This window comes from Balaenoptera ricei, chromosome 1, assembly GCF_028023285.1.
Source record: "Balaenoptera ricei isolate mBalRic1 chromosome 1, mBalRic1.hap2, whole genome shotgun sequence".
Classification (NCBI taxonomy): domain Eukaryota; kingdom Metazoa; phylum Chordata; class Mammalia; order Artiodactyla; family Balaenopteridae; genus Balaenoptera; species Balaenoptera ricei.
In genome coordinates this window covers 98,652,945-98,680,144 of record NC_082639.1, presented here as the reverse complement: position 1 = coordinate 98,680,144, position 27,200 = coordinate 98,652,945, and the positions used below count along the sequence as shown (strand labels likewise).

Below are 27,200 nucleotides of genomic sequence, written 5' to 3'. Positions count from 1 at the left end.
TGGGGCAAATTGGTGAAGTAGTCTAGCCACAAGCAGTGAGGGTAGGAGCAACCCTTATGGACACTCTGAGGCACAGCTTCTAAGAGCGAGCCTGAGCGGAGCAGCCCTGGGAAATCCCCGAACAGACACACCAGCCCCGGCAAGTCAGCAAACTTGGAGGCTGCGGACTTGGCATTGGGCTACCTCTTACCCCCACGGTGCACACGGTGACAAGCTCTGCAAATAGCGTCCAGAGCCACGGGACTAAAGAAGAATCCTCATGTGTGCACAGCTTGGAAAGGACACACACGCAGAGCACAGTCATCCATAGGAGCACCATCTTTAAATAGAAAAGATAGCCTGAAATACACCCTGAGCTCACGTGCGCGCACTCTCTCTCTCCCTCTCTCTCCCTCTCTCTCTCCTCTCTCTCCTCTCTCTCTCTCTCCTCTCTCTCTTCTCTCTCTCTCTCTCCCTCTCTCTCTTCTCTCTCTCTCTCTCCAACACACACACGGCCAGGGCCAGCAGGTTGACTAAACAAATGCCTTAGCTGTACTGGTGGCAAGGGAAGGAATTCTAGTGCCCTGGCAGCTCCTAACTTTCAGTTCCTATTTAAAATATCTGAATTGGGAGCATCGACAAGCTCCCAAATTAGCTTTTTAAATAGAAGCTGAGAGTTAAAGGAAAAGCGGCCGTGTCATAGGGGAAAAGCAATTGAGAATCCTGGCCAGGCCAGGCCAGAGGCAGAGAGGGGAAAGGCGAGGCCAGGCAGTGCTGGAAAGATGCAATGGAGGGCAGGGAGCCCATGGGAGGGCAGTATCTCCAGGCAGTGGTTCCTTCAGCCGCCAGAGTCAAGGGGCCTCCCTTCTGCCCATCACTTGCTCTCTCTCTTATTTTCCAGGTCACCTGGTTGTGAGAAGAGATGGTAAATAAAAACCACACTGGTCTAGACTAGAAATTTAAGTCTTTCATATTTTCCTTCTAGATCTTCTCAACAGAAAGGAGAGTATAGTCTATAGCTACTTTACTTAAATAATGAGATGTGAGCCTGGGAGGAATGGGGCCAGGTGTGTGTGTTGGGGGAGGGGGAGGGGGGGGATTTGGAATCAATGCCCTGTCTTCAAACAGGGCTGACCAGGCACAGGAGAGAGCACAATTGTCCCGTAAGTATACCTCTCTGGAGGAGGACGATGCCCCCAATCTAACTGTTCCTGGAAACCTCCAAGCTTTGGGGCAGACTCAGCCCTTGAGCTACCAGCAAGATGCAAAACAAAGATGGGAATGCACAAGAGTTCAAACCTGGGCAGAAATAAAGTACCGGGTTTTAACTCTCCCAATTTGGACATGGGGGTGGAGGGCTGAAGGAAACTGCCCTTCCGTGGACCTGCCCACCCAGAGTCTGGGGAACTCCCAGGGGTCAGAGCAGTAGTGAGAAAATTAGCTCTTCCCCGAGGGATGGGAGGAGGGAGGTGGGAGCAGTGCCAAGGCCTTCCCTGAATTCTTCCCCTGTCTGCCAGGGAGCGGCACTGTTGTTAATCATTATTACTGTATGCAAATCAGTATGCAAATCCCACACCTCTCCGGGACTCCTGGCAAATGCTAATAGAGCCCACGCCCAGCTCTTGAAGGGCCAGTGTACACCTTTTAGAACGACAAGCTGAAGGGGGTTTTGGGGAGAGTGGGTGAATGAGGGGCTCCGAGTCGCCAGGGGCCCACTGGGGATCAGGCCACAGTGACTCACCCCCACCCCTTAATCTAGAAAAGGGCCAAGGGTTCTCACAAGCCAGAAGCCCCGTTTGGACTCGGAGATGTTCTTTCCCAGCCCCCTTCAAGAACACCCTCCCCTTCACCGCACACTTTGCTTTTCCCTCGGTCTCTGTCTTACACCCAGAACTGTGGTCGCTCAAGCCCTGCGTTCCGGTCCCTGCTGAGGCACAGAGCCGCCTCGCCTCCGGAGCGCCAGGCGATTCCGGGTACCCAGGCCGAGATCTCTGGATTCCGGGCACAGGGAAAGCTGGAGCCACGTGGATTGGCAAGGTTCGCGGGGACTGAACCCTCTGCGCACATTGGCAGAGAGTGTAGGAGTCTGGGCCGTATACCACTCTCTCCGGATGCTCCAGGGCTCCATCCACCCGGTCCTCTGGGCACGTGCCGACTGCCGGCTCCCCATCCTGGGCCAAGGCATCGGGCAGTGGGAATCCATGGGTTTCGGAGAGGGACCGAGGGACTGGGCGGACTTGGGTTGAGAGTTCACGCTCCCAAGACCAGACTTTTGGGTCTGGGTACTGAGTTCACGTGGAAGGATAAGAGGGCAAATCCCTACCTTCGGGTCGTGCCCCTAGCGCTCTGGAAGGAAAGCGGCTCTTACATGGGGCAAGGGCATTGTGTGTCCCCCCCGAGACCTCTCCAGCCCCGGCCACGGAGCTCAGAGCCGCGGCGAGCCACGAAGCTTGCGCGGTGTCGGGCTCCACCTCCCCAGGTGGCAGGGCTCGGCCGCAAGCAAGTGCTGGTGTCTCGTGGACAGTCGGTGAGAGACACCCAGCTGGGTCCACACACACCCCACGCGCGCACACACTGGAGCTCCCTTCCACCTCTCCCCGGGTCCTCAGCACACACGCCCCCGAGCTCACACTCACGCCTACTCCCCGCTCCGCCCCCACCCCCAGGCCGCGCTCACCTTGCCACGCTCACCCCCGGCCCACCCTCGCGGGCACACGCGCTCACACCCGCGTCGGCACACTCCACCACCTCCAGGCACACCCTAGGATTCCTCCACTGGCCTGGGGAGACGCACCAGGCTCTGCCTCGTCTCCCTGCCCCCCACCCTCGCTCACGCGCGCGCCCCTCTACACACACACACACACACACACACACACACACACCCTCTCACAGGGAGTCACTCCCCCTAGCACGCCCTCGCCCTGGGCACCCTCCCGCGGCGAGCCTCCGGGTCCTCATCTCTCCCTTCGCTGCCTGGCGGCCCCGAGCTCTCGAGCCCGGCCTGGAGCCGCTCGGCCGCCGGGAATCGGTAGGGAGACGAGGGCGCAGCCTCGCCGCCTCCCCCGGACTCTCCTCTCCGCCCCGCCCGCGCCGCGCCCCCACCACCTCCCCCTTCGGGAGAGGGACCTCGCCAGGCAGCCGGTGGCCCGCCGGGCTCCTCTCCGCGCGGCGCCAGCAGCGGCGGGGGCAGGGCGCGAGCGAGGGAGCCCGCGAGCCCGCGAGCCCGAGAGCGGAGCGGCGAGGCGGGGAGGGAACGCGCTGCCGAGCCGGGGCTGGAGCGGCGGCGGCGGCGGAGGGAGGGCCCCACGGACAGACAGACGCACGAACGGACCGAGCCAGGGAGGGAGCGAGAGAGACTTCGCCGGCGAGGAGGAGCGGCGCGAGCCGCGGCTGCTGGGCGCTTCCCCGCGCTGCTGGGTGCTCGGCGCCTCCGCGGCCCCCGGCTCCCGGCCTCAGCTTCCTCGCGCGCGCGAGGCGCGGGGTGCGGGGCCCGGGGCTCGCTTCGCCGAAGGTAAGAGGGAAGCGACCGAGCCTTCAGGAGCCAGGAAGTGCGAGGAGCGCTGCTCCCACGCCTGTTGCTCCGGCTGCCCACGCGGCACCCTCCCACTCCTGCACCCGGGTGGGTGGGCGCTGGGGCGCCGGAAGGATTGGGGGTGGGGCTGGCGCCGTGGGGGAGCAGGCAGCCGGCCCGGGGGCGTCGGTTCCCTTGGGCTGCGGAGCCACCTCCGGGGCAGCTAGGCGCTGTGAGGTTTGGAGGTGGGGTTGTGAACCTCTGCCCTCCTTCCATTGGCCTGCCTTCCCTCGGGGGTGCCAGAGGCAGCGCCACTGGATCCGGCGGCAGGTGGCGACGGATCGCTCTGTCCCCCGCTCCTTGTGAGGGGAGAAGGAGAGAAATGGCTGAGGGTGGAAGCAGGGAGCAGTTTGGGGCGCTTCAGAAAGTTCTCCAGCCGGGCGATCCGGCGGTGTGCCTACCAGAGGCTGGGGGCTCGCACATCTGGTCCTGTCCGACGCCGCTTCCACCCTGCGAGCTCGGGGAAGATCTCTGAGTGACACCGTGGGCCAACGCGGCCCGGGGGAGGCCGTTCCGAAAGACTCACTTTGCGAGATGTTTACACTGGTGATGAGGCGCTGAAGGGACTGGGCAGAGAAGTTACCTGGAATCAACTAAATTCCTGCACTTGCTTAGTGTTGACATTTGAATCGAGTCCAAGATGTTCTGCTTTTATCCTGGGCAGCCGTGATATGTCAGCAACAGGCTGAGGTTCCGGACCTGGAATCTGATAGCCAAGAGAAGGCTCGGTTGTATTTCTTAGGAGAGGGTGCCTGAACTTTCTCGCGATCCTAGGTACAATGCGATCTGTTTAAGACCTGGTTGCTATGTGGTGCATGGTGTATTTTGCATGAATGTACAGTGATGGTTAGGTTTGCGCTTTTTTGTACCATTACTTCAAGGGAACCTGGATATTTAATGTCTGTAGAAAGGGAGCCTGGGCCAGCACGAATTCAGTGCAAAACATGTGTATCTTTCCCCATGTGGACATGTTGGCACAGGGGTGGGAATAGATGTGTTTATTTTTCCTTGTCTCTACTTGAATGCAATAAAATGCAAGTACACAAGGGACCCCCAGAGGAAGAAAGATTAGTGGCTTGTTCCCTTTCACTATTGAAGAGGCTGGAGGAAAAATCAAGAGTTCAGGAAAGTGCCCTGGCCAGCCTAGGAGCGGCAGTGCCAGAGAAGAGGAGCTCTGTGTGTATCCCAGGCCTGTACCCCAAGATCCCCAGCTTGGAACCCTGTCAGTTTCATGCCTGCTTATGCAAACCCTGTGGGCACAGGAGAATGCCCCCTGAGCTGTCAGGACCTTCTCCTCCCCCAGACTGGCCCTATTCTGGACTGAGCGATGTGTCGTAAAATTGTGGAAAGTAAAAGTTTCCAGAGCCTCTCCACACCCAGCTCTCTGCCGAGGTCACTGAAGGGCAGACCTTGGTGACATGACATTTTTGTTGCCTTGTGCCTGTGCTCAGGTTAGGTGTCGATCCCCAGGACAGGCTGCCTGGTCACTTTGCCCACGTTTGGCCCTCTACCTCCTCCAGAGAAGTTGGTTAACAGGGCTGCCTTTTTACAGCAGGCGAATATGTTTCCCTTTTCCAGGATTTTTTTTTTTTTTTTTGCCTGTGTCATTTCAGCACTCACCTGTTTTAAATGTCTCTTCCCCATCCTCCCCCCACCTCCATCTTTCCCACTGTCAAACCCTTCTGCCAAAAACAAAAATAGCTTCAGATTTTTCATTTGTAAGGCGTCCACGTCCTAGTAAAACCTTGGCATTTGAGGCCTGTGCAGTGCCATTGGCTGGAAATGGGGCCGCACTGTTGTGCCTGTTGCAGGAATTCATACCCAGGTCGGCTCCAGTAAGTGTTGGTGCCCATCAGGGGGTGAGCGCTGTGGTGATGGCCTTGGAGAAGCCCTGCTTGAGCCGGGTCATGCCAACAGGGTTTGTGTGGAGGGTATGGCTGGTATGGCCGTAGGCATGGTATCTGGTGGGGACACTTTTCCTCCCCTTCAAAACTCACACACACACACACACACACACACACACACACACACATACACACTCACACAGAAAGTAGCAATGGGGTAATTCCTCCCTTTTTGGTACCTTTTACCAGGGGAACAGGGCTCGAAGCTCTGGAGACAGCCTAGCTCTTGCCTGGCCTTCTTTTGGAAGATTGTCCTGGATTAATGCATGGCGTCAAAGTTTGGCCTTGGGACCAGAGGCTTTTATGATAGATAGAGAGGGACTGTTCTTCCTACCCCAGTTCTCAATTATTCATCTGAGAGCAGTTGGTAAAATACCCAGGGCCCTTGGAGAAGAGGAGATTGGCATGGGGTGGAGAGCGTAAGGTGATGGGGCTCAGCTTGGTAGAGGAAGGTGGCAGGCAGTGAGGTTTGGGAGTCAGGGTGAAACAGGACTGGGCACCACCCTCTCAGGGTGTACAGCTGCATATCTGGCCCAAGCAGGGTGCTGCAGGGTACCTCTGGGCTCAGTGGTCTCTTACTCTTTGCCACTGGAACCCCTCAAGTTCCTGCCTTTCTGAGCTCCATTCTGGGATAAAGCGGGAATGTTAATAGTCAGAGGTCCAGGGCCCAGGGTCTGGAGCCTGGCCCTCTTTACCCTCCAGAGGGGTGGCCAGGGGTTCTGTGGATGAACTGGGCCTTTGATTGCCTTGAGTTCTAAGCAATGCAGGTTGTGTGCCCTTTTCTGGGCACTAGCCTCATCAGGCATTCCCAGAACTGCCCTCTAAAAGGAGACTCAGACTAACTCTGTCCCCACAGCAACAAACCCAGATGCTCTACTCCCTGCTTTGCAGGGGCGACTGCCATGGAGAGGTCTCAGCGAGACCTGAGCTACAGGCTTGATGTCCTGGATCCAGTAGAATCAAGGATTATTTGAGCTAAAGATCTCCTTGTCACTTTCTTGTCCAGTTATCTCATTTGACAGATGAGGGTTGTGAGGCCCGGAGGGTAATGGTGGCTCGCTTCCACAAGTTCAGGAGAGAATTGGAACTGGAGTGCGGGGCATCAAGATCCCATGCTTTCTGCTGCCTGGGGACAGGGTGAGGGGAGTATACATCCTGCTGTCTTCCATGGGAACATCAGTATCTGACGATACCTAGGTCAAGAAAGCCATGTGGCAATGAGCTGATCGGTGGCCTATTGGAGAATCGTCAGCTCCCATATACATGGAGCACAGTCACCTTGAAGGAGTCTCAGCTCCTTTTCTGAAACTTGTCAGCATAAATGCCCCTGTCATAGGATTTTTGTGGGATTAATTAACTGTTGCTGTAAAAGTGCTTAAACCAGTGCCCACTGCACAGTCAGTGATCAGTAAATGTTGGCTAAATCTGAATTGGAATTATCTTGTCACCAATGTTTAAATTGTAGGCTTACTTCCCAAACTTCCCTTGCTCCTTAGAAAAGCTAGCTAAGTGTGTGCTTAGGGACTACAAATTCTCCCAGTAACCTAAAGGAAATACAGGAGCTATAAGGGTAAATTTCTTGAAGAAAGATATAAAATGCACAGGATGTGTTCCCAAGTCTTCTATCAGCAGCATCAGTGGCATGCGGATTACTCACTGCCGTGGATGAATGATCCCCCTGTTCTTTCCTCAGTTCCCGTAATCAAGAACTCATCAGGCCTGCGCTGTTTTACTCTTCTCTGAGTGGTGACATTTAGAGGAATGTCATTGTCATTCCTGATGTCTACTGTGACACCTGAATCAACCTCCCTTTATGAGGAAGCAGAGGGACCTGTGAATATGCTCCTTAGCATGAAGAGGGGGAAACTGAGGCAGAGATTGGCTCCTTGGGAAAACTCCACTGAGAGCCACAGGAAGTCAGAGGCACTTAAATTGGGTTCATTTTATTCAGATCTATCTTCAGAGTTTACTGAGTGTTTGCAGAGAGAATGCCCACCCTTGAAAACCCCTGATAGGCACGGTATGGAGTAAAATCGATGGACTGCAAACGACATCTATATAATCTGGGTTCCCACCTACCATCAGTAGGTTGAGCACCGACTACACTACCTCCTGAGTTGTCCTGTAAATGTTGAGGCATCATGGCCTTTACCCTTAAGGAGCTTAGTGTGGGATGGGGAAAGCAGGGAAGAGACATGGCTATACCCTCGAACTCCACGTTGAAACTGCCTGGGTTTAAATCTCTCTGCCTATTTATTACATCCTTTAGCCAGTTATACCTCCTCATACTTCATCTTCCTCACCTGCAAAATGGGGACGACAGTGGTGTCTGCCCCCTAGGGCTGTTGGTGGGGTGGATTGAGGTGGTCCATGTAAGCATGCAGTACTGTGCTGGCTGGCAGTCTGCCCCCAGTAAACATCAGCTACTGTTCTTCTTACAGGAAGACCTTGAGAAGCAGTGTAGCACAGCACCTCAGGGCATGTGGTGTGGGGTCAGACTGCCTGGGGTGGGATCCCCATTCTGCCCCTTTCCAGCTGGCAGACTGCTGAATTTCAGGCTTCTTCCTGGGGTTGCAGTGAGGATTACATGAGATGATCCACAGGAGACAGTGCAGTGCCTGGCATAGAGTCAGTGCTCAATTATTGTTGGCCATGATGATTAATAAGACACTCAGAGAGTGTCTGTAATCCAGGCGAGAGGGTGATAGGTGCTAGGGAAGAGGGGCAAACAAAGTGCCGAGAGCCCAAAGGAGGAGAGAATTTCAGAGTGGGGAGAGGAAGGCGCATCACAGAGAGAGTGAGGCACACGTGGTATTCTAACAGGAGGGCTGGGTGAAGGGGAAGGATATTCCCAACAGAAAGGAAGAGTGCCCACAGACAGAACGCACAAGGGCTGCGCATGAGCCCGTCTGTGGTCTAGGATGGGTGCGTGGGACATGGGGCTGGAATGATAAACCAGGATCCGTTTATGGAAATGCCAGAATGCCGCCAAAGAGTTCGGACTTGATTTTGTAGGCTGTGGGGAAATCTTGCTTAGGGAGATTACCCTGAGAAGAATGAATTTACTGGGAACAGGAGAAACAGGGTCGGGGAGGGGGGGAGATGAGAGACAAGCAGGCCAGTGGGAAGGAGGCCTGAAGGAAATGAGGCCTTAATGAGGGCAGTAGAGCTCCTGTCTCATTATTTGGCACCTCTTTGGGTGGAGCAGTGAAGAAGATGGCCAAGGCGACAGGCCCGGGGTTAGGAATGCTGTGAACAAAAGGTGGAGAGCAACTTTTTTGCAGGGAGGTAGACTCAGCTGACACCTGTCCAGTTTCAGAGGCATCCAGGTGGGAAAGTCCGTGGTGGCTCAGGAATGAGAGGGGGTAGAGATCTGGAAAACCTAGAAGAGTTGGGAGCCAGGAGAAGCAAGCAGAGTTACAAGGAAAGATGAAGATCAAATCCCATTACAAGACTCACCCTCTGCCTCATTTCTTTAAACCAGCTGAATTCCAGAGGGTCCAAATAATTCTGAGTCTGGATTGGTTCTGTGTGATCAGTTTAGGATTTGAGAAAATGAGTGTCAACCCCAAACAACTTCCTGTTGCTGTTACGCGTGTTTCTGTGTCACCACATGTCTCCCCACAGATGGTATACATTTGGGATTGCAGAGTCATTTCACTATCATCTTTAAAAAGCCAGATTTGGGAAGGTAAATCTGTTTCCCAAAGCCAAATATAATTCTCCGCGCCACTGTTCCCTCCATCCACGCAGGTGATGGGGAAGGAAGTGTGTACTCAGCGTGGCTCAGAGAGCAGTGAGTGAAGGGCCGAGGTGGCCCAGCCCTGGGGGAATCTCTGAGGGTGGAGAGAGGCCAGGTGAAAGAGGCTGGCTTGGCAAAGAGTATTGTTATATAACCCGAGGGAGTTATGGATGGTGGGCAGATGGAGACGGGAGGCGGGGAGTCTGGAGATGGCAATAAGCGTGGATCAGCTTCCTCTGGGAGGGAGAGGGACAATGCATGGAAGGCAGGTGAACCAAGAATCCAAGAGTCCTTTGCCAGGTGGGGGAGGAACCCCGGCTCCACAGCTTCTGCCACATCTTTCTATTATGGCTCTGAGGGCGTGATTAGACACGAGGTTGCTGGATGTCCCAGAGTAGCCCTCCACCAGAGTCAGCCTTCTCCATGGGACTCGGGGAAAGAACTCCACCAGATCCTGGGTCTACTGTGGTCACCTGCCATCTCAGAGAATTGTCCAGACCTGGGCAGCCCCAGCCTCCTCACCCATGAAGAGTGGAAAGAATGTGTTTACCTGATCTCCCTCATCCACATGCCATTCCTGATTACCCTAGTGGGTGAAGAGAGAAATAAAAATTAGCATGTTTATCCCACTTTTAAATTAATTTAATGAGAACTCATTAACCCTCTCCCAATTTAAATTCGTAATAATGCCATAACCTTTCGGAGCTGATTATTACCCACGTCTTTCCAGATCTTTCTGCTAAAGACGCTTTCCCTCCAAATGCTCCTGAGCCCTCTTGGAACTTGACAGTTTGTCAGGCAGTCAACAAATTCTGGTGATCCCACACTGCTGCACGGCCCGGTGGGTGCTAGGTGCTCTCCCGGCGAAGGGAGGGGAAAGAATCAAGTCCCCTCTCTCTGGTGGTGACTTCAGTTCCATTAATTTGCCTTCCAGACTTTTGCTCTTTCACTTACCGATGACCCTTCCATGTGTCCCATTTCCCACCGGGGGGCCAATCAGGGACTCACTGGTTCTCCGCTCTCTCTTCCTGTCTCCAGGGGTCGCTGAACTAACTCTCAAGCTGGTGTGTGGGGTGGCGGAGCAGTGGCCGCCCAAGAGCTGGAGTCACCATGGCGGCCGGAGTCGCAGCCTGGCTGCCTTTTGCGCGGGCTGCGGCCATTGGGTGGATGCCGGTGGCCAACTGCCCCATGCCCCTCGCCCCCGCAGACAAGAACAAGCGGCAGGATGAACTGATCGTCCTCAACGTGAGCGGGCGGAGGTTCCAGACGTGGCGGACCACGCTGGAGCGCTACCCGGACACACTGCTGGGCAGCACGGAGAAGGAGTTCTTCTTCAACGAGGACACCAAGGAGTACTTCTTCGACCGGGACCCAGAAGTGTTCCGCTGCGTCCTCAACTTCTACCGCACAGGCAAGCTGCACTACCCGCGCTACGAGTGCATCTCCGCCTACGACGACGAGCTGGCTTTCTATGGCATCCTGCCCGAGATCATTGGCGACTGCTGTTACGAGGAGTACAAGGACCGCAAGAGGGAGAACGCCGAGAGGCTCATGGACGACAACGACTCGGAGAACAACCAGGAGTCCATGCCCTCCCTCAGCTTCCGCCAGACCATGTGGCGGGCCTTCGAGAACCCGCACACCAGCACGCTGGCCTTGGTCTTCTACTACGTGACTGGCTTCTTCATTGCCGTCTCGGTCATCACCAACGTGGTGGAGACGGTGCCGTGTGGCACGGTGCCGGGGAGCAAGGAGCTGCCGTGTGGCGAGCGCTACTCGGTGGCCTTCTTTTGTCTGGACACCGCCTGCGTCATGATCTTCACGGTGGAGTACCTCCTCCGGCTGTTCGCGGCGCCCAGCCGCTACCGCTTCATCCGCAGCGTGATGAGTATCATCGACGTGGTGGCCATCATGCCCTACTACATCGGCCTGGTAATGACCAACAATGAGGACGTGTCGGGCGCCTTCGTCACGCTTCGGGTCTTCCGCGTCTTCAGGATCTTCAAGTTCTCCCGCCACTCCCAGGGCTTGCGGATCCTGGGCTACACCCTGAAGAGCTGTGCCTCTGAGCTCGGCTTCCTCCTCTTCTCCCTCACCATGGCCATCATCATCTTTGCCACTGTGATGTTTTATGCCGAGAAGGGCTCCTCCGCCAGCAAGTTCACGAGCATCCCGGCCTCTTTTTGGTACACCATCGTCACCATGACCACACTGGGGTAAGTCCTGCTCTGTTGGACTGGAGAAGGGCGGAGGTTGGATTGACGATGACGCTTTGGATGGTATCAGGATTGGGTAGAGGAGGATGGAGTCGCTTCTCCAAGTTGTAGGAGCAAGGGAAGCCCCTCATCAGAAGAGGAAGGCACATGAATGATTTGCTTGGGGAGGACAGAAGTCTCGGAATTGAGTTTTCTTTTGGGGGGGGGCATGTATTTTACAAAACACGGAAAATTAAATCACCATTTATTTTTTTCAGCCATGCCTTCTGTGTATGTGTGTGTGGTGAGGGAGAGGTGAGTGGTGATTGCTGCATGCTTATATGCATCTGTGCTTGCAAGGGCTGCCTTGAGGAGAAAAACGGCGTAGCAGGAAGGAAGAAGACAGTGAGAAGTTCAGCGAGTGTTGTCAGGAGGGTACAGATTTCCATTAACAGAAGACACCTAGAACACTCTTTTTGGATCCTTCCTGCATTTCTCCTTTGTCATGTATTTGCAGGCTGTTTTCTCTTTTGCCTTACTTTTCTTCTCTGCTGCCACAGATGCTCAAGGGTTCAGTAGCTCTAAACAGACTTTCTCTAAGGGACTCTGAACTTGGGTTTTCTGCAAAGTGGGGCACCTGATTTGTTTTTTCTCACTGAAGGAACAGCAGTCTTGCTTTCTCAGCCTGACTCTGTGATGGAATGATGCGGCCTTCCTGGGTGATTGTGAGATGTTCTGAATGGATCATGTGGTCAGACACAGTGGCAGCAATATCATCAGAGGGAGGGAGAGGCGCTCAGCGAGGTCACAGGTGACTCTGTCTCTTCCATCTCCCCGAGGTCCCCTCTGCAGCTGAGGTCACCAAAATGTATTTGCGGTACTGGGATGTGAAGATTTCCATCAGAGGATGGAGGGTGAGGAAGCAGATTACAATCCTCACCCTAACAGGATTAGGGCCAATGAAGGCAGCTTTACGGAGACGTGTATTTCTTAGGGGTTGCTGCTTCAGCCATTGCAACTCGTTGAGGCTAATGCAGAATCCCTTCACGATTCATATGCTGGGTCTATATTTGCTTAGGCCAGGAAGCATTATATTGCTGATGGAGAATTCATGAAGCTTTTTATTTGGTGTTTGACAATTCGGTTCGTGGCGTTCTGGTGATTCGATTTTTTTTTTTTCCTGGCTGAAACCCTGTGACACTGGTATCGGTTTTTCCATAGCGCCGCATGTGCTTATTGGGAATGACTGAGCAGGTGATGGGACCTTTTAAAATGATTACATTTGTCATTCTGCCACATGGGAGGGAGTAGCAAGGGGGAGGGCGAGGGGTGTCACTGTCCACGATGGGGGCATTCCATTCACCTCTGTCCATCTGACAGAGTCCACCCTGCCCCTTCCTCCCTTTCCAACACACACGCAGCCTCCAAATAGCTGCTCCCACCCAGATGGGCAAGAAAGTCTGGTCCTTTGACCTTGCCTCTCTTGGCTCAGCGGGTGGATGTGGCTTCCTGGCACAGTGGAATATTTAGGGATTAAAATGGGCTGGAGAGCTGGCCACGTGTCATGGAGAAGGAAGCACATTTGCTGCTTCTGTGCTAACCTGACCATCCCTTCGCTTTCCTGAAAGGGACCGCTCCCACAGCCAGGACCTCCATGGCTGCGCTCTGACATGGCTCTGACTGTCCAGTGCCCTCAAGTGCCCCTTGGTAGGACTCATGACACCAGAGTGATGCCTCAGGACCACCATGGGGAGAAAACAGGACAGACGGATGGGTGTCAGAGTTACAGTGGGACCGTTTCAGAGGAGATCAGTGGAAACTTCAGGGACCACCTGCCCGTTACTTTTTATTCGTATAACAGCCTATGTGTGTCTACTATGTTTCAGCAGTGTGCTGAGCACTTTGCACATGTTATCTCTTCAAGTCTTCGCAATAGCCTTGCAGGGTAGGAAAAATTCTATACAACTCTGAAGATGCAGCAGCCGAGGCTCAGAGAGGTTAAGTGAATACCTGTAGTCACATAGCTGCTAAGGGGCAGTGCTGCTTTGCAAATACCAGTCTGGCTGTCTCCAGGACCCTTTCTCTTCTCATTCCCCCCTCTACTTGTTTCCGTACCATCAGGACCCGTAGGTGGAAATCAGCCCTTCAGAGTTATTTTTTTTATTATGGCCTCAGGGTGTCATAGTCTATTCTAGTCATATCACTATTGAAGAAAGAAAGCATCAGTGCAGTGAGTACTACAGACACCTCACTAGGCACACAGGGAATTTATAAATAAAACATTTCCTTCTGGCCAGTTTAAGTTCTGCCTTGGAAGTTAATGGCTGCTTTCATGGCAAAATCCAGTGTTTTACTGTCATTGGGGAGACCAGTGATTTCCTTTAGCCTTCACTCTGTAGAATCAAGGTCGAGTCCAGTGTCAGGGGGTGGACAGTCATGGCTTCACATTTATTTTTGGGAATGCGGGAGCGGCAAAGCAAGAAGACTCTGCCAGAGAGTGAGACAAAGAGGAAGGGCAGGATACCTGCGTGGGAAGGAGCATGCTCCCCCTGACTGTGAGCACTGTGGACTCCTCACCCTTCCCTTCCCCGTGCATCAAGACGTCTAGCCTCGGCGAGGGAAGACTCACGGGCAAGAACAAGAAAAGAAGCCTTTTAGTTACATCTTCCTTAACCTCAGTTAAGTAATGGGAAAGCAGGCTTTTTCTTCCCTTCCACCCTGGCTGGTGTCGCCCAATGCTGGATTGGGCTGCTTTGACTTTGACCTGAGTTGGCAGTGGGAACCATCACCAGGCTCACTGCTCGGCTATACACAGCTGGTGTTTGGCAAAAAACACTTTTAAATGGATGGGGCAATGCGAATGGGGCTCCTTTTCCATTTGCTTGGTCCTGATACGGTTCTCAGTCCCTTCCAGACCCGCCTGTCCTCTCTCTAGGGTGGACCCAAGATTTGTGTCTGCCCCAGCCCTGGCCCCAGGGAGAGAGGACGGCAACCTTCACCCGGTGTGTGGTCCCCCCTGACCGGCGTGCTCTGCTGCATTGTGTGGGTCTTCTTGCCCTTATTGGAGGTCTTACCCACCAGACCCTGGAAACCTTTCCTCTCCTTGGCTGGTTTCTGTCCTGAGCTCATTCACTGGCTAGTTGTAAGCTTGTTCGACCATTCCAGAAAGCCTGTCTTTTGCTTTCTCTTCACTGGCATTTGAGCCCCAAGTGGCTGTGCGATACCAAGGGCCAGTGTTCTGCCTCGTTCCATGTTCTGTCCAGTTGCTTCCAACAATTCCCAGCAATTCTTCCAGTCTCCAGACCCTCCCCGCCCAAGCCTTCCCTTGCTTCCTATTTCCAGTCTGGAGAGACTGTCTTGAGTTGCTTCGCAGAGCAGAGCTGACTGACTGGCCGAGCGCTGATGTGCCGAGTGAAGGAGTTCGCTCTTCCTGGCTCTGGTTGCCATCTCTGCCTGCTTTCCCAGGATCCGCTGATGAGTTTCAGGTGTCCTCCAGGGCGGGATCTCCTGGGGCCAATTATTCCCATTTATTTAATTTCTCAAAATACCTGAAGCACACAGGACAATAACAGCCCAGCTGCCACCAACGCTTGAGGATGGCTTTCCTTTGCCACCTCCTTTGCTGGTGGGAAAGCCACCTGTGCCCAGCCCAGGGTTCCCTTGTGCCCCCTTGACAGCTGAGTTCCCACATTCACCATTAAAGGATTAATTTCTGTGCTCATAATGGATGCTGTAAATAAAATAAATCCTCAATTATCTCAGTTAGCAGAGGGAAGGGATAATACAGAACTCCCAATATTAAATAAGACCAGCACATCGAGTTTGGGAATGTATTATATGTCACAGACTTTTTCAAAGCAGATTTTCCCTCTTCATTTTATTTGACTTTGCTTGACATCGCCATTGGGCGGACTGCCTGGGCCAGTCCGTGGGTGAAGCTCACGTGGGGCGTGGGGAAGAGGGGAGGAAAGCTTTGTGAGCAAGCATCCGCAGGGCCACGGAGGACCAGCTCCAGGCCTGGATGGGGTGGGGCTGCTCTTGGATATCTTAGGGAGGGGGAGTTCGACCCGGGAAGGGCAGGGAACAGAGGAGCAGCGTCGCTCCTGATGAGGTGGCCCGCTGCTGCCCGGTTGGCTTGGCTATGTAATTGAGACCGGCAGCCTGTCTTCACGCCGTGTCCTGAGATGAGAGAGCTTTTGACTGTCCAAAAATCACTTTAACGGAAACAGAATCGATTTTTACTTCTTCCAAGCAAAAGCAGCCTCCAGATGATTTGCATTTCCCTTTAAAGCATAATCCCGGAAGGGTCCTGCCTGAGGTTTCCGGAGACTGGGAGCCCGGCCTTGGAGAGCAGCACAGGCACTCCACAGAATGGGGTACTTGATCAGGCTCCCCCAGTGGAGACAACCAGAGGTGTGGTTTTGTTAACCCTTCAATTCCTGAAATTCTGGCTGCACCATCATTCGCTGCCTCTGGGGGGCCCACCAACCCTCCTCCCACCTTCCAAATGCCTTGGTGTGGGACACTGGCCAAATGGTGGCCACCTTTGACGGTGGTGGGTCCCTGCCCAGGGAGATTTGATCAGAGTGCACTTACTGGGAATAAATGACCTCAGGGTCTTTTCTTGGTTTGACTTTTTTTTTTTTTTAATTAATTAATTTATTTATTTATTTTTGGCTGTGTTGGGTCTTCGTTTCTGTGCAAGGGCTTTCTCCAGTTGCGGAGAGCGGGGGCCACTCTTCATCGCGGTGCGCGGGCCTCTCACTGTCGCGGCCCCTCCCGTTGCGGAGCACAGGCTCCAGACGCGCAGGCTCAGTAGCTGTGGCTCACGGGCCCGACCGCTCCGCGGCATGTGGGATCTTCCCAGACCAGGGCACGAACCCATGTCCCCTGCATTGGCAGGCAGATTCCTAACCACTGCACCACCAGGGAAGCCCGGTTTGACATTTCTTAACCAACAGTTTTCTGGTGCTGAAATTCCTAAGAGTAGAAACCTGCATCCAACAAGGAATCATTCATTCATTCAACATTTACTGAGTGCCTCCTGTGTACCGGGCAGCATGGTAGGCTCTGAGAATACACAGGCACTATGATGGCATGTCAGCCCTACATAAGGTACAGACAAAATGAATTGAATGAGACTCAGTTCTCTTCCTTTGAACCAAAACAAGAGAGGGTGGGAAGAGCAGTAGACCAAGGTCAGAAAAGAAGCTTTTACTCACACTCCTCCCATCACCCAGAGACTACCCCTCACTCTGCTCTGTGTCTGGCTAACCCCCGTCACCCTTCGAGACAGCCCACGTCGTCTCCTCCAGGAGACCTTCCCAGCCCTCCAGGAGCTCCGTGCGCCTCCTCCCGCCTCCCACTGCAGCCCCTGCATACCTCTGTCTTGCCAGTTGCCACATTTTGTTAACTTTATTTGTGTATGTGTCTTTCCCCCAGGATATGAGCTCCTCAAGGGCAGGTCTCTATTCCAAAGATCGTGGTATGATCCATGCCTAGCACAGGGTCTGGTATGTATTAGGCCTCCATATATATCTGTTCAACCAAACAGGTTTGTACCCCAGCTTACCCATCTTCAATCTTCTCACTTGTTAACCATCTCCTGCCCATTGTGAGAACCAATGAAAGTGCTATCTGAATGTTGGTTATATGGTCATGTCCGACAGGATATTTGCGGGTGGGTGGAGATGGGGAGACCAAGCAGGGCATTCTCTGGTTCTGACGTCAGCCTAACAGATTTGGGGCTTTCTTGCAAGGGAAGTTGAAGCCTTTGTCTTTCACTATTGGCTACTTGGCCAGGCTTCCCACTGCAGACTCTGGGGCAAGGAGGAGCACAAAGAGAGCCATAAATAAGCCCCCCTACCCATGAAGTATCCCTCCATTCGATTATTTATTCAACAGATATTTGAGTAGCTACTAGGCTCTGGGGATACAGCATCAAAGAAAACAGCCCCTGATCCAGTGGAGCTTACATTCTAGTGGAGGAAAACAGACAGTGAATAGAAAAATACATACATACATACATGTGTCCTATCAGACAGCAATTCATGCTGCAGAGAAAAATAAAGCATGATGTGAGAAATTGGGGGTGCTGAGTGTGAGACGGGGTAGAGCAAGGGAGAGTTGCTATTTTATTTTATTTATTTATTTTTTTTTAAACATCTTTATTGAAGTATAATTGCCTTACAATAGTGTGTTAGCTTCTGCTTTATAACAAAGTGAATCAGTTATACATATACAATATGTTCCCATTTCTCTTCCCTCTTGCATCTCCCTCCCTCCCACCCTCCCCATCCCACCCCTCTAGGTGGTCACAAAGCACCGAGCTGATCTCCCTGTGCTATGCGGCTGCTTCCCACTAGCTATCTATTTTACATTTGGTAGTGTATATATGTCCATGACACTCTCTTACCCTGTCACATCTCCCCCCACCCCCTCCCCATATCCTCAAGTCCATTCTCTAGTAGGTCTGTGTCTTTATTCCCGTCTTGCCACTAGGTTCTTCATGGCCTTTTTTTTTTTTTTTTTTTTTTTTTTCCTTAGATTCCGTATATATGTGTTAGCATACTGTATTTGTTTTTCTCTTTCTGACTTACTTCACTCTGTATGACAGACTCTAACTCCATCCACCTCATTACAAATACCTCCATTTCATTTCTTTTTACGGCTGAGTAATATTCCATTGTATATATGTGCCACATCTTCTTTATCCATTCATCTGTCGATGGACATTTAGGTTGCTTCCATGTCCTGGCTATTGTAAATAGAGCTGCAATGAACATTGTGGTACATGACACTTTTTGACCTATGGTTTTCTCAGGGTATATGCCCAGTAGTGGGATTGCTGGGTCGTATGGTAGTTCTATTTGTAGTTTTTTAAGGAACCTCCATACTGTTCTCCATAGTGGCTGTATCAATTTACATTCCCACCAACAGTGCAAGAGTGTTCCCTTTCCTCCACACCCTCTCCAGCATTTATTGTTTCTAGATTTTTTGATGATGGCCATTCTGACCGGTGTGAGATGATATCTCATTGTAGTTTTGATTTGCATTTCTCTAATGATTAATGATGTTGAGCATTCTTTCATGTGTCTGTAGGCCATCTGTATATCTTCTTTGGAGAAATGTCTATTTAGGTCTTCTGCCCATTTTTGGATTGGGTTGTTCGTTTTTTTGTTATTGAGCTGCATGAGCTGCTTGTAAATCTTGGAGATTAATCCTTTGTCAGTTGCTTCATTTGCAAATATTTTCTCCCATTCTAAGGGTTGTCTTTTGGTCTTGTTTATGGTTTCCTTTGCTGTGCAAAAGCTTTTAAGTTTCATTAGGTCCCATTTGTTTATTTGTGTTCTTATTTCCATTTCTCTGGGAGCTGGGTCAAAAAGAATCTTGCTGTGATGTATGTCATAGAGTGTTCTGCCTATGTTTTCCTCTAAGAGTTTGATAGTGTCTGGCCTTACACTTAGGTCTTTAATCCATTTTGAGTTTATTTTTGTGCATGGTGTCAGGGAGTGTTCTAATTTCATACTTTTACATGTACCTGTCCAATTTTCCCAGCACCACTTATTGAAGAGGCTGTCTTTTCTCCACTGTATATGCTTGCCTCCTTTATCAAAGATAAGGTGGAGAGTTGCTATTTTAGATGAGAAGGTTAAGACAGGCCTCTCAGATAAGGTTACATTTGAGCAGAGACCTGAAGGAATGTGGGTTTCTTGGGGAAGAGCATTCCAGGCAGACGGAACAGCAAATGCAAAGGCCATTAGGCAGGTGGGGCCTTGGTGCACTATTCTTGGAAGGGCAAGAAGGCGCTTATGGTCCAGCCCCAAGAGCAGGTAGCGGGAAGCAGCTCATGCAGGGCCCTTATGATCACCTCAAGGACTTGGCCCTTTGCCTTTCACTAATCTGCTTAGAATGGGAAGCCACTGGAGAGTTTTGAGTAGACCTGACTCATGTCTTAAAAGGATCCCTCTGGGTACTGGGTAGTGAATATATTGTATGGGAGAAGCTACCACAATAATCCGGGCAGGAGATGATGGTGGCTGGGATCTAGGGTGGTGGTGGCAGTGGAGAGGGGAGAAGGGAGAGATTCCGCATTAATTTGAAGGTAGAGGCCACACGACACACATGCTGGTCCTGCTGTCAGCCTGCCAGCTGAAAGCTTCACCAGCTCCCATGGCAGAGAACTGGCCTGAAGACATGTTCCTAAAGACCTCCACCGCTGGGAGAAACATTTCACAAGAAGAGGCCTCAAGGGCCTGCAGGATAGCTCCCAGACTCTGGCACAGAACGGACAAGCCCCATAGGCCGAGCTGGATGGCCAGCTGAGAGCAGGGCTGGGCTGAACTGGCAGTCAGTGGCAGCATCTGCACCTGATTGAGGTTGTCTTCAACCCAGGCAGAATTTCCCTAGCACCTGCCAAGGGCTGGGCACCACCATGCGGGGACGATCTTGGCTCAGAAACTGAAAGGGAGAGGCCAGTCTCAGAGTCAGCAGCTGTGGTAGCTGCCGGCACAGAGGGGCAAGCGGAGGGCTTCAGGGCTACGGAGGAGGGAGAGGTGAATTCCCATGGGTGGGATGTGAGTTTTGACATTCTTCACACCAGAGTCACCACATTAGATTGCTCTTCCGATCCAACAGTTCAAATTGCTGCGATTTTCGGAAAGGGATTTCCACGCTGATGCCCATTTCACAGCTCTCTTCCGGAATCTCTCAAAATCAATCTCTCTCTCTCTCTCTCTGTTTGGTTTTGTTTGGGTTTCCCTCTTTAAACGTACCCATAAACACAAACATGATTCTTCCTGAGGAGCAGCAATTATTCTGCCTGAAAATAGTGTAAATAAAAGGCATCCTGGCCCTCTGTCTCCCCAGGGGAGGGGCAGAACCCCTTGGTAACTACATGGGGATTTTTGTCTCTCTCACCCAGGTGGGAGAGCCTGTCCCAAGCCACGCAGGGCTCTTGGCCACATGCCCTCATGGCCGGGAGCTACTCCCGGGCAAGGAGAGGAGCAGAGACTTCTCTGTGAGTCCCCCCATGCCCTGTCCTCAGACAAGTGGTCCCCTCCAGGAAGCTGACACTCTAGTCACATCTTAAGTGTTCATCCTTTGTGATGACCAAGTCAGTTTTTCTTTCCTGGGAAGTGGGGACCAGGCCCTTAGCAATCTCTTTTGGAAGGAGTGTATAGTAGTGAATTCAAACCAACTTTGAATGGGGACTTGTTTGTGACGAGGAGGAAAGAGTTACCACAATGCCTTCAAGAACCCATAGCTCTCGGCCCAAAGGCTCACGTACTGTGGCCTCCAGGTCAAGGCCAGTGCTGCTGCCTCTGTCCAGACTGCTTTTCTCAGACCAGAACGTAGGCCTCTTCTCCCCAGCCCCAGCTCTCTCCATCCAGCTCGATGCAAATGATGGGTTGGTGGGAAGGGGCCTGCTGGGGAGGGAAGATAACTCAGCCTTTGCTGACCATGGCTGGATAGAGGGAGATTGCATCCAGCTCATGTAATCATATTCCGGGTGTCAGGACTCGAATGAGTGTCATTAAACTGAATCAGAAAAATCGTTTTAATATAAGTGCCACCTCACACACAAGCTAGTTGATGGAGAAATGCATGGGGCTGGGGACGCCTCCTTTGTAATGCGATGCCGTAAAATCCCATCACCTTCATTATTTCCCACCGAGCCAACACATCATAATGCCCATGAGCGGCAGAACAGCTTGAATTTAATATACAGAAAGTCCAATCAAACAATAAATGGATGGAACTATATAAAGAAACCATTTGCTGGGAGGCTGGCTCCATTCTCTGGGATTCAGCTCCCTGACACATGAAATGTGCATCAATTTTCCCCAACTAATGCAGCTGCTGAATCACCACATTTGATATTTGTTTGCTTCAGAAGGAGAAGAGGGGAACTTTCCCCCCTACATTATCTAGCTATCAATGCAAAATTGCAAATCTCATTTTCTTTGATTTGCATCCAGTGGTTCCCGGTGGCACAGCAAGGCACCCTCCTATTACCAGCAAGACTGGAAACACAGCCCTCCCTCCATCCCAGAACCTTACTCAGTCCCGGGGGCACTTTGTCATCATCTTTAAACAAAATCCAACTCTGGACCCAGAGTGGGCTGTTAGGGGGCTGGGACGTCCCTACCCTTGCAATCATCTGAAAGAAACTGGCCAAACCCCGGGCCATGCTGACAAACCCCAAGTTCCTGTGATGCCCTAATCGTCCAGTCTTGCCTTCAAGGTTGTATAGAGCGGATATTTCCTTCTGGACCAGATTCCTCCCACCAGCACAGTCCTCCATCTCCCCTTCCATCCCTGTTACCCAGCCAGTTATTGAGAGGCTGTAAACGCAAACAGCAACCCGATCAGCCAAACAAAATTAAAAAGGCAAATCAGTTCCTTAAAAATCATACAGTACATGTCAAAGACTGATGGAAATCATGTTTTTATGCTTCTGGTGTGAGATTCTCTCCAACGCTGTTTTTCCAACGGGATGGATAACTGAGAGTTAACCATAATTACAGGCTTATAGCTGCTGAGAAGTATCATTAGTTTATTTTTACTTCTTCCTGGTCACACATATTTAAACAGGAGAAAAAAAAAAAAAAAAAAAACCTTAGGAGGATTCAGGTAAACTGAATGATATCAAAACCATGGACAGCATAAATCTCGATTCAGTTCAATAAACATTACTGAGCACCTAGTATCTGTGAAGCACCCTATTAGGCAGTGTTGAGGATACCAAAATAAATGAGACCGAGGGGCACTGTTCCCAAGAAGTTTACAGTACAGCAGGGGATTGGAGTATATTTCTGACTCTACAGGAGAGAATGGGGCATGCGTTGAAATGATCAAGAAGTGTTCGGCACAGAAGAAAAGCTTAATAAGTATTTGTTGATGAACAAATGATTGGCTTCATGGAAAGGTGAAGTTTCAACTGGACTGACAGCAGTGGGCAGAATTTTGATATGTGGAAATGGGAATTCCAAGTAAATTGCAAAAGGACATGGTGCTTAGGGAGCTTAACTAATGTGCTGGTTTGCTAGTGTTTAGGGTATATGAGGAGCATGGCTAGAGATAAGCAGGAATAAAAGGTTTGCTGAAGGCACAGAGGATCTAAAATATTAGGCTAAAGGATTTATTTGGTAGGCATTAGGGAACCACTAAAGGCGTCACATTGATTAGGAAGGTTTATCCAGCAGCTGTCTTCTTGATGAACGTTAGAAAGGAGCCCTTGGACAGGGTGCTGTCAGCCAGGAGACGGATCCAGGGAAGAGGTAAAGAAGGCCTGACCTAGGACAGTCACGGTGGAAAAGAAGAGAAAGACACCCAGGAGAAGGTGAAGTCCAAAGTAGCTCTGGAACCGTAAGACTGGACAAGTAGAAATAAGGAGTTGGCAAACATTTAGGAGGAACAGGTGGGCAGGAGGTCAAGGGCAAGGCAGAGACAATGAGCTTGCCTGTGGGTCTGTGGTGTTTGCAGGTAACCCTGAGTGTCCTTGAAGTGGCCGGCAGGCAGGTGGAAATGTGGGTCTGAGGCTGAGCAGGAAGAAGGGGGCTAAAGCAGCAGGTTTCGAAATCATCAGCTGAAGCAGGAAAAATGGATGAGATTGCCCAGGAAAACATGAAAGGAAGGAAGAGGAGAGGGCCTGGGGAACACTTCCTGCCCCAGGCCCTGCCTCTCTGGCACCTGCCCCCTTTAGGAGTGGTGGTGCCACCTGTGAGCAGCTTTGCCGGTGCCTCCATTCAGCCTCTCTCTTTGGCCCTTTCACAGGGCCAAAGAAGTGAAAGGAAGTTCCCTTTCAAACCGGGTTTCTGCTGGAGCTAAAAGGTCATATTGGTTTCCTGAGTAAAACAAGGTTTTCTTTTTAGTCTCCTACCATGATAATTAAATAAACAGCACCGACCCAGGAAATCAAAATTGGTTTACGGGCTTTGCTAAAAAATAATAAGAACAGGATCCTTAACATTGGCATGTGGGTGGGAGATGGGGTCTAAATGGTCACAGACCAACAAACATCCCTTGCCTGGCCAAGGGGGATGCTGACTCCGAGTGGTGCAGCCTCCGTGGGTGACACTGTCTGGCCTTGCAGTGCCAGGCCCCCGGGCGGCGTCTCCAGGCACTGCAGACACTGCTTGTCCCACCCATTCCCTCCTTCTTCTTAGAGAGAAACATCAGACGCCCTCTTGGCGTCCCCCGGGGTGTCCTCTGGCCTGCCACCTCTTGGAGACATCTCTCTTGGGCCCTTGGTAAGCACCCGGGGAAAGCGATGGTTCAGTAATTCAGCAAATTTGCATTGGGCTGTCTTTGTGAGCACGGCATAGTCCTGGTTGCCAGGAGGGGCCACAAAGAAAGAAAGGGGACGAGGACTAAATCCTAGGAGGCGGGCGTTAGGTTCCCTTCCTATATATGAGAAGACTGAGACGTTGAGAGTGTAGGCCACTGGCCCGAGCTCCCACGGTATAGTAGCATTACTAGATTCAAACCAAGGTCTTCTGACTCCTTCGGAGTCCGCTGCTTCATAAGAAGCTTCAGTCTAGTAACAGGGGTGCCTTGTGCGCACACAGAGCTATATTTCTGGGTTCAACAAGGTGAGAGGTATGAGTAAAGGGCAGAAAAGTGTGAGGGAAAGGTGGAGGAGGCAGGAACCAGGGAAGGCTTCTTGGAGGAGGTGGCATTTCAGCTGGTCCTTGGAAGCTTGTGGTGGAAAAGTTCAATGCGTTCCTTCATTTGATCATTTATTGAGCAAATATTGTGAGTCTCCACGTGCCAGGCAGTGTGCTGAGGCTGAGGATGTATTCACGAACAGAACGGGCAAATTCTCAGAGGCTGGCATTCTAGTAGGAGCAGCAAACAATAGTCAGATGAATGTATAAAGTGAGAATGAAACATTGAAGTAAAAACCAGGAAAAAAAGAGATGAGCCTGGTAAGGGGAGAGAGAATGAGGCCATCAGCCTGACCCCAGGGAGAGATGAGGGGTCCCAACACGAGGGTAGAGGAGCAGTGACTCTAGCCTCTCCTGAAGTGAAAGCTCCGTCCACAGTTGATTAGGAGTCAGTGAGAGGCTGGCCCCAGGACAGAAATGGTGATTCAAGAGCTGTGTTTGAGTCTCTTTAGGGTTGTTATCCAGAAGGTGAGGAGACGGAAATGAGTAGCAACAGATTCACCCTGACACGTGAGAGACCACTGTCCCTCATCATCAACAACAACAACAACAATAATCATAGCTAATATTATCAAGCTTTTATGATGTTCCAGGTATGGTGCTAACTGTAAGTCATTTACATGGGCTTCCTCATTTAACCCTCCTGATAACCTCCCCTTAACCACAGGAGAGCGAGATTACTGTTATCTGTGTTCTGTCCCTGCGAAAATCGAAGCCTGCTCTCTGGTGAACGGAGAAGCTGGGTTTCAGACCTGAGCTGCTCTGACCAGCGTCTGCTCTTAACCTATCACTGACCACCCAGATTCCCATCGGAGAGGCGTTCGAGACCTCTCCCTCCCCAGGCTGTGTCTTGGGCAGCGGGAGGAAGGCACAGCGTCCCCAACCTCCTAATGTGCCAGCACCAAAGACCCTCGGGCCTGTTGGCAAAGGTCATAAGGGTGAAGAGTGGACACAGGATGGTGATGAAGGAGAGATCAGAGTCGCAGAGATGGGGCCAGCGGGATCGAGGGGATCCAGGCTGGTCTGAACCAACAGAGACAGGAAGAGCGCATGCACGGGCAGGGGGTGAGTTCATCAACAGGCAAGGAGCATACTGGTGGAAAGGAGGGAAGACAAAAAAAGAAGGAGGTGGGAAATTTTAGTGTTGCAGCAGAGTCTGTGCAAAAGAAGAAATATGTAAGGGAGATGGAAAGTTGTAAATATGCATACTGTGTAAATTTCCTATGTAAATATCTCAGAATAAAAGTCTAAAAGTCTCATGCCACCTCCCTCTCTGTGGAGATTCTGGTCCCTGGTGCCTTTGTTGCCCACGTCCTACGTCTGGAAGTTGGCAGCATTCCCTCTCTCCCACCGCAGACCTTGGGGCATAACTCAGCCTTTTCAGCTGGCCGCCTCCGCAGCCCACTAGAGAGATCACAGCTCAGCGCAGCAGGGAGCTGGAGTCCAGTCCTCACGGTTTTGGAGTGGAGGGAAGCAGCGCTGTTAGGGGAGCCTGTCAGAACCCGGTGACAGAGCGCAGGTTGCCCTGTCCTCCAGGCCCCTCGCAGTGATCTGTGGCCGGGAGCTGGGGCAGGTGGGGGATCGGGTGAGGAGCCTCCGGGGGCCCATCATCCCTGGGGGGTCATGGGCGCTCCCTCGCCCCCGCCGACCCTGAGGAATCACAGTACCAGGTGTGACTCTTCCTTTGTCATCTCTGACCCTCCCTCCCCCCTCTGCTGGCTCGTCTGATGTTGTGGTGTTGCACTCCTTCGGCCTTTTTCATGCCTTCTCTGCACCAGAGATGGAGAAGAGCAGTTTGCCATATGTGACCCTACATTTGTTTTTTTTTTTCTTTTTTCCCTTCCTCCCCGGCCTGTTTCTCTTCTGCTTCCAGAAGCTGCTAGACGTTTTCCTGAGATTTCTGTACCTGAGGGCTTGCGTCTCTGTCTTCTGAGCCGAAGCCCCCTCCCCTCTCCAGAAGAAGCGTCTCTCCAGGCTGGCAAAAGGCCATTGTGTTGATTAATAAAACATTTTCCTGCAGCCTGACGGGCAGGCTCTGAGTTTGGGCAGGGCTTAGAGAGAGATGATGAAGAGTTATACCCACCACCAACTCCACATACTGTGTTTGACTTTCTTAATATTTCCATATAAGTTCAGCTTCTCATCTAAGGAACAGAGGCTGCCGCGTCCAGGCTCTGATTTAGGTGTTTATGCTGGTTCACGTGGGTTAACCGGACCCTTCTGCTGGGATTGGGCTCTATAGAACAATGGGACAACCACTGAGCTAGGAGTCAGGAGATGTGGGTTTTGGGGCCAGCTTCAGCAGGCTGTGTGATCTTGGGCAAGTCACTTCCTCCCTCTGGTCCTCAGCCTCCTCTCCTCAATGATGAAGGGTTGGATTTAGTGAGTTCTCATCTCCTAACCAGTTTCACAAGGTGTCAGTCTCTCCCAGATCAAAGGAAAACTGATCGTTAGCCCAGTGGCCTGGATGATCCACAGCCCGGAGAACCAGCCCCTAGATGCTAGGGCGCTGGGGACCTTCCCATTTCCATTTTTCATCTCCAAAGAGGGCGAAGTGAAAAGAGTCCTTGGCCAGAGTGACCACCAGAAATGCAAGTCTGCAGAGGGACCTGGGAGATTCTGCTTGGAGACTCCCCCAGAGGGCTCCAGGGTTCCTGATGAGAAGCACAGGTCCAGGTCAGCAGCCCGCGGCCACACAGCATTGTGTTTAGAGAGAGCAGGGAATCGTGAATTCAGATCCCTGGATAGGCTCGGTAAGCTGAATGAGGGGAAGGTATAAGACATTAACCCTGGGACGTCAGAGAGCTACGTAAGCCCCACGAATCCTAGTTTGCTGTCCCTCTTCAGAGCTGGATTCCCTTCAACAGCCTCCCCAGCAGATGGCAATGAATCTGCCTGAACATTCAGGGATGGGAGTTTACCCTTTTGACTGGTGTGCATTCCGTTTTGGAGAGGGTCAGTGATCGCAACCCTCCTCTGTGTATTAAACCCAAGACTACTTCCTCTATGCCCCAAAATGATGAGGGCTTTTGAGAACCCAGAAGATTCTGTTAGGAAATCATTTTGGAAGGCAAGTATAATTATGATCTGGGAAGCCACTAGGGAACTTGGTGGCAAGAAGACCCTGGGCCATCTGTC

General features: G+C 51.8%; 1 protein-coding gene across 1 annotated transcript in view; it reads left to right on the top strand.

The window, feature by feature from the left end:
• The first annotated feature begins 3,432 nt into the window (after nucleotides 1-3,432).
• Nucleotides 3,433-27,200, top strand: part of KCND3 (potassium voltage-gated channel subfamily D member 3) — a 230,851-nt gene continuing 207,083 nt past the window's right edge. The window contains exons 1-2 of the mRNA XM_059901113.1: nucleotides 3,433-3,490; nucleotides 10,235-11,412. Coding sequence (XP_059757096.1) covers nucleotides 10,307-11,412 — 1,106 coding nt within the window. The 5' untranslated portion in view covers nucleotides 3,433-3,490; nucleotides 10,235-10,306. The remainder of the gene's footprint in view (nucleotides 3,491-10,234; nucleotides 11,413-27,200) is intronic.